The sequence below is a fragment of the Monopterus albus genome, unplaced genomic scaffold (genome assembly GCF_001952655.1).
Source record: "Monopterus albus unplaced genomic scaffold, M_albus_1.0 scaffold10.1, whole genome shotgun sequence".
Classification (NCBI taxonomy): domain Eukaryota; kingdom Metazoa; phylum Chordata; class Actinopteri; order Synbranchiformes; family Synbranchidae; genus Monopterus; species Monopterus albus.
This window is the reverse complement of record NW_018127890.1, coordinates 175,098-185,576: the sequence shown is the minus strand read 5'-3', so window position 1 is coordinate 185,576 and position 10,479 is coordinate 175,098. Positions and strand designations below refer to the sequence as shown.

At 39.0% G+C, this 10,479-nt stretch overlaps 1 protein-coding gene across 2 annotated transcripts in view; it reads right to left on the bottom strand.

The window, feature by feature from the left end:
- tspan15 (tetraspanin 15) overlaps positions 1-10,479 on the bottom strand; it is a 32,628-nt gene that overhangs the window by 15,616 nt on the left and 6,533 nt on the right. For both annotated transcript variants that reach the window (XM_020589928.1, XM_020589927.1), the window contains exons 2-4: positions 4,647-4,832; positions 3,523-3,597; positions 2,202-2,297 (exon numbers count right to left, since the gene is read on the bottom strand). In XM_020589928.1, the coding sequence (XP_020445584.1) occupies positions 2,202-2,297; positions 3,523-3,597; positions 4,647-4,832 (357 nt within the window). The remainder of the gene's footprint in view (positions 1-2,201; positions 2,298-3,522; positions 3,598-4,646; positions 4,833-10,479) is intronic.

Genomic DNA, 10,479 nt, shown 5'->3' with positions numbered 1-10,479 from the left:
CACAACATATGCCATGGGCCGCAAAAACACAGATACATCCACAAGCCTCATTTACTTTACATGTAGAAACAGCTTCAGTGCCCACTTAGGCTTTCTGACTGTTCTTCATCCAAATCCTGAGGAAAAACACTTGCATCTCTCAGGACACTTGAACCAACCAGCAGCCTTCCAGCTAAATACTGAAAAAGCTTTTCACTACTGATGCTGCCAAAAGACCTTCTCCCAGTGCTGAAACAGTGTTTGTTGTCATCCAAGGAAACAGACTGGAAGATCTCAAACTAGCCAGCATTCCAAACAGCCCATTGCAGGATAAACACAGAAGATCTGCTACCAAAGCAAGCCAGTTCTACTTTTGTTGGGGAGCTTTTAAAATGAAACTGCAAAAACTAATGAACTGTTAAAGGTTTTACAAAGTTTTTGCCACAGTTTTTACTAAGATGACCCAAAGACAGACAGAGAAAGAACAGCAAGTAAAACAAGACTTTAATGATAATGGCAGTAGTGCAGATAAATATAATGCAAAGAGACCAGTAAACTGCAATTCCATCAAAAAGAATAGTTCCCTTTCTTATAAACCTTAATACCACACCCTAATGACCAACTTTATTACCATACATGGACACACTCTGATCATCTTAACAATATCTGTGCTATTAAATATCAGGCATCATGGCGTACGTACTTGTCAAAAGTGTGTGTGTCAACCTTCTACTAAAACATGTAGTCAAAACATGTTTTTGTCACTAGATGTTCTTGGAGTCTAGACAGAAAACCTCCAAAGGTCAAGGCGACCGGTGGTATTTGTCTCTGTTAGTACCAGCTTAAACCAACTCATCAAGGACATTCTCAAACTATGAATAAACACGCAATATGGAATGAAGGAATACACACCAATGTATACTACATATTTATAGTCGGCATAAATGCTAAATGTTACTCAAACCACTGCATATAGATGTGTATGTGTAAGACCAAGCCGCCCTTAGATATAAATGTGTGTTAACTGATCACACCCCCTCCCATCCAGAAACAGCACTGGCTGCCAAGACAGGCATCACCTGCTTAGGCACATTAGCTCCAATTCAGAGACAGCAAAAATACTCTCAAACTCATAATGTCTTCATGAAAAATATAAACAAACACACACCATTATAAAATTGTGAGACGGTATATAAAAATGCATGGTTTTAAATGTTTTACCACCACACCTGAAGAGGAAGAGGAGCAATTACAATCACCTGATCGACCTGGAACAGCACCTGGCCATAGGTCTGAGGTAAAATATATAGTGAACACTACTAAAAACAACCAAACAGGTTTAGCTGACCAGGACAGCACATGCTTATGGTAAATGTTAAAAATAAATAGGGGAGAAAAAATAAATGTGGCTTTTTCGCTCAGCGATATTCTGTCATTGATGTGCAACGTTTCATAGACAGAATATTGGTCTGAAAATTATTATTGACGTGTGAGAAAGAAGAAAAAAAAAATCACACATGAAATTTGCCTCTGATGTGTAAAGATCTTTACACTGCAACCAGCCACCAGGGGACAATAAACTCAGGGTGGCTTCGCTGCTGGGAGTTGTCAGGTTGTCCATCTATACAGTCTTTGACTTAATGTTGGATCCCCTTGCATATAATAAGAAACTAGACTGCTTTAGCACTGTTTTCATCTGGAGAACATGCTTGTTAAGTTGGCCAAATATGTGAACGTTTAGAATTTGGATTCTGACATCATAGGGATTTCAAATCAGGTGCTTCAATCCCCCTGTGCTAAACCAGCAAATTAGCTGCCATGCAAGTATTCATGTAACTACTCTTTGGGCCTTTAAGCATCCAAAATATCATTTAATCAAGCCACACATGGTGCTGGTCACTCTGCACGTTTTCTAATCGAGGCAAGTGGGGATGTAAGCCTGTAGACTGAAGGAATGTTTGTCTTTTCTCACCCGTTAATCTGTGGAGCTTGATGTAGAGTGCTCCTTAATTTCATTGTTTGATCAGTCTGCTAGCCCCAGACAGTGCAGCTCTGTGTGCTTAATAAAAGTGGTAACGAGATCTTTGGCTTCAGGCTGTGTGTGGGGCAGCATGACGCATCCTGGGAGCAGGTACACAGTACTAGCTCTGCACAGTTCTCCAACTGTTTTGGACACGACCTGCTGTGACCATCCATATTCACTGGTGGTGCAGTAGCCTTACCTGCTTTTGAACATGGTCCATGATGTTTTTGAAGTCCAGGTCATCATAGTAGTTCACTATGCCTTTTCTGATGTTCTTGTTCAGTAATTCCACCGTCTATAAGGGAGCAAAAAATATAAAGAAAATTTGGGTGCGTTAATGCAATGGACAAGTGTTGTGTTAACCATGTTTGTTTTACTGGACACAGCTGATCTGGAAAGGAGATGCTCTAATTCATCAAGGTGACACTGAAATAGAATATTAAAATGTGACAGCTTACAGCTGTTAGTCACAATCTGGTGTAGCAGGGTCACATTAGATTTAATACATCAGTCCATCCAGAGACTCAGAACTCATATTCTCAAAAGAGCTTTTCATTCATTTAAAGAGGTGCTCAGTTATTCCGCTAATTTCACTCTTTATTCCATTTCTGATGCATTAGTTTTATTTATTTTTATGAAGATCCTTCATCACCACTGATAATTATGATTTGAGACTGCACAGAGATGAAAGGAACTGAGATTTCACTTCATTTCTTTTTCTTCATCACCCTCAACATATCAAGTCTTCGCTGTTAATCTATCAGGACAAGGGAGCCATGTTTAAGCCACATTATCACCTTAAACATGGTGCTCAGGAAATGCAGTGCCAAAGGCAGAAAAAAGAAAATCCATATACAGGCAACACACATTTCTCATGCACTGTTACATTATTTTATTAATGTAAATGAGATGACAGCAAAATGAAGAAATGCCATATGACAAGTTGGGATGCTATTGTAATTTAAATAAAACCACTGATAACGCTTTCAAATGTGGCGCACCATATACCCAGCATCATTGCCTCATGAGTCGTCAGTTGTAACACAATCTTCATGTAAATGAGATGGAGATAAAACCATAAAAAAAAGAAATGGTGAGATACAAAATGTGAGACAGACAAGAAAAGCAGATACAAAATCACAAAGAAAGGTCAGGGAAGCAAACTGTACTTTCAACACATTGTAACATACAAACAAATCATTCAGATTAATTCTGATTATACTAGAAATATGAGAAATAAGGGTTTCAATGCGGGGTCAGTGAAGTCTCCATTTAGTGAAAGATATTGTACAGCTTCCATGGTTTAGTTTATTATTTGTCTACAATATACCATTTACTGACTGAAAAGCAGAATCGTAATAACCCTCGATTTAGTGTTTCACAGGCTGTAAAGCCTCAAGGCAAATTTGTGATACAGGGATAAACTAATTAAATAAAACTGACATGACCAATGACACAACTCCCCCTCTGTTGAGGTGGAACTATTTCTAACTTATTAACAAACACCTCAGACAGCTCACCTGGTTGCGGAACACGAGCGCCAAGGCTCCTCCCAGCATCTCCAGGAATAGACACACTGAGAGACAGTACATGAACTGAGACCAGACAGACAGCAGAGAAGAAGATCCATTAAGCACATTACACTGGATGCATACCATGGTTTAACATAGATGCATAACTACTGTATTCTTCCACTAGTGGCTTTTCTCAATATGACATAAACTAATCAAAAACTCAAGCACTAATGTCTGCATCATATTTTTTTTTACTTATGCTGTATATTTAAGACTAGACAGCAGACACATCACATCCCAGGAGGAGGACTGAGGTCATAAGAGGTTGCTTCTTTTTCTGCATCTGGTGACAACTGTAGTTGATTTAAACTGTGCAGACAAATTCATATTGTGGAACATACAGTATCTCTACCCATGTACTTCAACCATCTTTATTAAGAAGCTACTGATTAAACAGAGTTTATTAGAATAGTAATAAACAGTTTATTTCTTGTCAGCTAATGCTATAAGCAAATATGACAACAAAAACAGACATTAACCCATCCATCTGCCTTTTACCATCTAACAACACCATCACACCTTTTTCTACAGTGAAGCAACATCTTAACAGCTGGACATTAATACTGACTAATTCACACTGTGTTGTACTGAGACTACTGTATATTTTTATCCTTAAACCTTTTATATGTTTTGCAGGCTTCACAGTCATTTACTGTGACAAATATTAAGACACTGACTTATTACTAATAGATCTGTAAATAAGAAAATAAAAAGAGTAGGTGCATGCATTGTTCTTTCAGTGTTTAACTTATTAAAAAAAAAAAAAAAAGAGTAAAAAGTACACTAAGCATCCTAGCAGCCACTTAGTTGTTTAAAAGAAGATGCAAACTCATGTGGAGTTTTGATGATGGTGATGGAGACGCTGTCTAACATGTCATGCCAAAATGTGCAACTGGGTTGAGAACTGGTGGCTGTGAAGGCCACAGCATATGGCCACACCATTCAGTGACCCCGCATTCCCTATGGATGAGGGCACTGTAATCCTGGAAGAGACCACTCAGTTATTCAGGTTTTTCCCCTTTCATTTGTCACCTGTCTGAAAATGACTTGGCTCTAAGCACACCACTCACCACTTTCAGCATAGTTAGATTATCCCTCAGTGAACCCAAAGTTCCAATGAATGAAACAACAAACATGATGATTCCCAGGATGATCAGAATTATAGCTGGGGCCAAAAACACTCCCTCCAGTGTCTTAAAGCGCTGTCTCTCCACCTCAGCATAGATGCCAATGGCCAGGATAAATCCCCCTATTAACTAGAAGCACAAAGGAGAAGAAGTTAGCATGGATTAGTCATCACCATGTGTCTGAATTCACATCCTGTAATTTTAGCAGCTTTAAATATGAGTAAAACGCTGAATGAACCAAAGCATCATTATTTTTAATTAGCAAGAGAAATGACAAACAAGTTAAATGATAGGGAGAAATCTATGAATGAATTTCATATCTGACATTAATTCAATCTGCTATCAGATTTCAGCAAGTGGAAAAGTATAAAACATTGACCATTAGTTAATACTGAGAACTGCAATTTCAATATTAAAATGAGATTTATTAGCCTGACCTAAATAAACTTGACACAGAACATCTACTCCTCAGCAGATGTACTTCCTTTTACACTAAATAATAATATGACAAATAAGCAACATTTATTTTGAAGAAGAGATGTGCATACTGGAACCCATTTATCTTGTTGCCTTACTGGCATGCAATGGCAAATCCTGTGTAGATGACAACTTGGCATTACTCAGTAGCAGTTGTAGTAATTTTATTATTGTGCCATTATTACAAGTTTTATAAAATCAGCATTCCAACATTTGAAACACTGCAGAACATGCAACAAAGTTCACATTGTTTTGGCTTTTAAATTCCCACCATGTTTTATTCATGCCATGGCTTTAAGGATGGCAGGGTTAGTCTGGTGGACCACCACTTTGGTCTTGAAATATTACAGAAATTATCTGAGGGACTGCTGTGAAATTTCCTTCATACATTTAGCCAGAATGTGGTATAATGTCTTCATTATGATAACCTGGTGATCCCTTGGCTTTTTAACAGCACCGTCAAATCAATTTGTCCAACACATTGGTTTATAACAAAATGTTAAACATGCTAAACTAGTTACTTTCCCATTAGCATCTGTTGTACTCAGTACTGTGCTGTTAGCAGATGTTTGCTTTCTAACATGCCATGCAAAGCTTCTTTAACATCTGCTGCCATTTGTTGTCATGTCAGTGAGGAGGAGGACAGGAGGAATCAAAGGATGGATGGAAAGAAAGAGAACCAGTGTTACATTAGTAGACAACTGTGAGCACTTAAAATGTTCTCTAATGCTGTGTCTGTCCTCCCTAACCACCTCCAGCCTCTTTGGATACCCTCTGAGCAGTGTTTATATCCTTTCTTCATGGCATACTTGTTCCAAGTCTACCAGATTGCTTGGTTGTCTGCGATGTACAGTCCTCTTCAAATCGATCCACAGGTTTTTAGTGATACTGTAACTGAAAAAGGTGCTAGGAATCTACATAAGACTCCAAAACAACAGTCCACATCTCCAGTCAAGCAGTCTGCACAAGTCTGGATTGTTTGGGAGAATAACATGCAAGAAGCCATGGCTTATTTCAAGACATAAGGCAGCACACTTGGAGGTTGCTAAGGAGCAAGATTATGTGGTCTGCATCAGGCACTGGCGCTGTGGAAAAAGGGGAATATCAGAACATTTTAAAGCAAAACCATCAGTTAAAAAGCTAAGAACTAAGAGGCAGTGGATCCTTCAGCAAGACAACAATCCAAAGCAGAGAGCAGTCAGCTCAGAAATGGTTTAAAAAGAAAAAAGTGAACGTTTTACCCTGGCCTACCCAGTCTCCAGACTTACAGTGGGTACGGAAAGTATTCAGAACCCCTTAGATTTTTCACTCTTTGTTATATTGCAGCCATATGCTAAAATCATTTAAGTTCATTTTTTTCCCTCAATGTACACACAGCACCCCATATTGACAGAAAAACACAGAATTTTTGACATTTTTGCAGATTTATTAAAAAAGAAAAACTGAAATATCACAAACGTGTGGATGATTTTCACTATTTTACTACAATTTTTTTTTAATGCCGTCCCTGGTAGGCTAGTGGTTAAGGCGCAGTGCTCTCGCTTCTGCGGTCCGGGTTCAAATCTGGGTTGCGTCAGGAAGGGCATCTGGCGTCAAACATGTGCCAAATGTCAACATGCAAGTCGTCAGTGTGACGATTTGCTGTGGTGACCCCTAAACAGGAAAAGCCGAAAGTGACTTTCACTAGAACTTTTTTTTTTCCATACACTCCATGACTATTTTTGTTACATCTGTTGATGAAGGAACATTTGCACTAGCTGAAATGTGCATTTAATACCATGTTGATGAAAAAGAATTTTATTCTTTTTTTGCTATTTCAATTGAGTGCAATCTTTTCCACTCAACTATAATTACAGTTTGTGTTGTTATTGTAAATGACAACTTTCTTTGATTACATTCTTTGAAGCACTGGAAACAATAGCCTTACATCATCTGGGAACTATGCTGTCTGCAGTACACACAGCTATCTTTGCGAGGACACTCATAACATAATGTGTTTCCTAGTCGTCCACCCTATTTTTTTAAACATTACAGTACAGTGTTTCCTACAGACACAGACCTGATTGTGGTGGTAGTTTGTGTGTACGTTGGGTTAAATTAGTCTGTCCCCACAATGATCTCCAGGCAATTCTAAATTTAAAAAGGCCACTTACAGAGATTCAATTACTGCCAAATAGCACAAATAGGCCTGCAATGTGACATGTAACTAGGCAGCTTAGGGGGAAACTGGCTTGTGATCCACTTATAGTGTCACCAAGTATTTTATATCCTGTATGTATCCAGGATGGGTCAAGTGAGCTTGCCTCACCACAAAAACAGTTTCCAACTTCAGGTCTATTTTTATAGCACAGGCTATTTCACATGACTATAATCTTGGACTCAAAGTGTCGAGATCTGCGAACGAGGAGATAGGTCAGCAACAAACATGAGCAGTCAGACATGTTGTAATGACAATTTTTCCAGCTTTTGATTGACACCACTTTATTTTGAGGCAAAACTAAGCATACCTGTAATATAGTTTTATAAAAGACGAAGGAGGAGATTTATTAAACCTGTCACAAATTACCACCAGGTGCACAAATATTGTGCCACTGCAATTTTTCAATTTGGCAGTGTATTTACCACCACCGACAATGTAAATGAGCACAGCCACAGCGGTGTTCATTTGAATGCACTTCCATTTACAAGGACCTGGTGCTTATATTGCACACGTGTGGACCAAGAGAGTGCCTAGAAGAAGGTCTATGTTTACAGTGACTGCAATTTAATATTGGCTGATGAATCCAAACAAACATATTTTGAACTTCTGCAGCCAATTCATCTTTCATTTTGTTCATTAACTGAAGAACAGCATAACCTGAAAGCCTGTTTACATCTCTCACATTCTCCTCTGGCATCCCAAAAGAAAGATGCAATTTAGAAACGCCCTTTCCTTTCTGTGTTAACACTCACGACATCTCAGATGAACAACAGCTGCCAGCAGTGCCACAAATTGTAAAGCTGCTTTCTCCTGACTTTAAATATTAGACATTTCCCTCTAGATCAAGCACTGAAGGTATTTGTTTACATTTGCATTCTCTCATTCCTTATTTTACATCCCTGAACAGGAACACCTTAAAATACACACTGCATAACACCAAGCACACAACTTCCAGTGGTGCTGCTTTAAATAAACTGCAAAAACTTAGTAAATACCCCCCTAAGAGAACTTTACAAGACACAGCTATTAGGGTTGATCATTTTAAACACTTTTCTAATGATTTTAAACAGCAAAATATACTTCATTTGTCTTCATAGTTGTTGCTGTGATGGCCATTACTCCACACTTGCTGTCGTTCAATAAAAAAAAAACCATGAAAAGGTGGAGTCGGCCTTTGTAATTCCCAAGTCTCAAATTCCCCCTCAAGCAAAGATGACCTCCACAACACACACAAATATCAGATCACAGCATACCGCTACTGAAATACTTGATTCTTTAACATCTGCTGCCATTTGTTGTCATGTCAGTGAGGAGGAGGACAGGAGGAATCAAAGGATGGATGGAAAGAAAGAGAACCAGTGTTACATTAGTAGACATCTGTGAGTTCTGAAGGTCCAAGTGCTGTTCATACCCCACCATGAGGTCTTTTCCTTACATGTCCCTGCTTGCTGTCTGTTATGGTGTCTTGCTGCTGGCTGGTTGCCCAACCCCCTCTAACTCACTGCCATTCAGCCAAGAGGAGAGGAGGACGTGTTGTAGAGCAACTAAATTTCTGCCAACAATAGTATATGTCAACACTCATGAATGATCATATTTACAAAGAGTTTTGTTGGTTCATGAAATCACTCTGGTTCGTATAAACAACTCAAGTAAAAGAGCAAATGATATAAAATAAAGCAGGCAGTGCTCTGGTTTATTAGCATGCTTTTCATTTCCACAAATGTCGACAATGGAGGTAGTGATAGCAAAATAAGCACACCCCCTTCCTATAACCACTTTTAGGGAAAATACAGCAGATTCAAATTCAAAAAGCCCCAAAATTGTACTTTAAGCTACCAACATACATACAGTATATATTGTTGTAATCTTTCCTGTCATTATTGAACACACCCATTAAACATTCAAATATATGCTCTTGCGAAAAGTAAGTGAACCCTTGGATTGAGTAACTAGTTGAACCACCTTTGGCATAATATCCTCAAAGAGGCACTTGACGTAACTGTGGACTGACTTCCACAACATCCATCTATCCATCCATTATCATACCACTTATTCCTGAATAGGGTCAGAGGGGGGCTGAAGCCAGTCCCAGCTGACACTGGGTTAGAGGCGGGGTCCACCCTGGACAGATCATCTGTCTGTCACAGGGCTAACATGTAGACAAACGACCACTCACATTCACTCCTACAATCAATTTAGAGTTACCAGTCAACCTAAGCTGCATGTGTTTGGACTGTGGGAGGAAGCCGAAGTACCCATGCAGGCACAGGGGCAAAATGCAAACTCAGCACAGCAAGGCGCCGGTGTCAGCCGAGGTTTGAACCCAGATCCTTCTTGCTGTGAGGCGACAGCACTAACCACCACACCGTGTCGCCACGTCCTTTAACAATACTTCAACTGACAAGAGTACCATTTCTGAGTTGGTAATCATAACTGCTGACAAAATCCTTTTACTCACCTCCAAACATGTCCCAGTAATCACAATAATCTGATCTTACCAACAAATGCACTGTTTGCATTATACTGTTATGGTTATATATGTTATTCACCTCAGAATGGCTTTCAAAGGCTGTGACACGACCTGTGATATTCTCATCACCCTCATGCTTTGCCTTAGTCTTTGTTTATCACACGCTATAAAGCTAAGTTACAATAAGCTATTGTCCTTGTATGACTTCATCCTTTTTACACAGTGAGCAGGAGATAATACATCTTCTGCTGGACAGTGTTCTTCTAACACATGGTATTTTACTTAGCTGTCTGCAGCCACAGCAGCTAATCTCCAGCATAGTGACATCCTGTCCTGTGGGATGAGTCACTGTGAAGAATAGACCATTATCAAAAAACAGGAATAAACAAAAGTCTGACAGCAAGACAGGAAGGCCCAGTAATACAGTGTGTACGGAAAGTATTCAGACCCCCTTAAATTTTTCACTCTTTGTTATATTGCAGCCATATGCTAAAATCATTTAAGTTCATTTTTTTCCTCATTAATGTACACACAGCACCCCATATTGACAGAAAACACAGAATTTTTTACATTTTTGCAGATTTATTAAAAAAGAAAAACTAAAATATCACATGGTCATAAGTATTCAG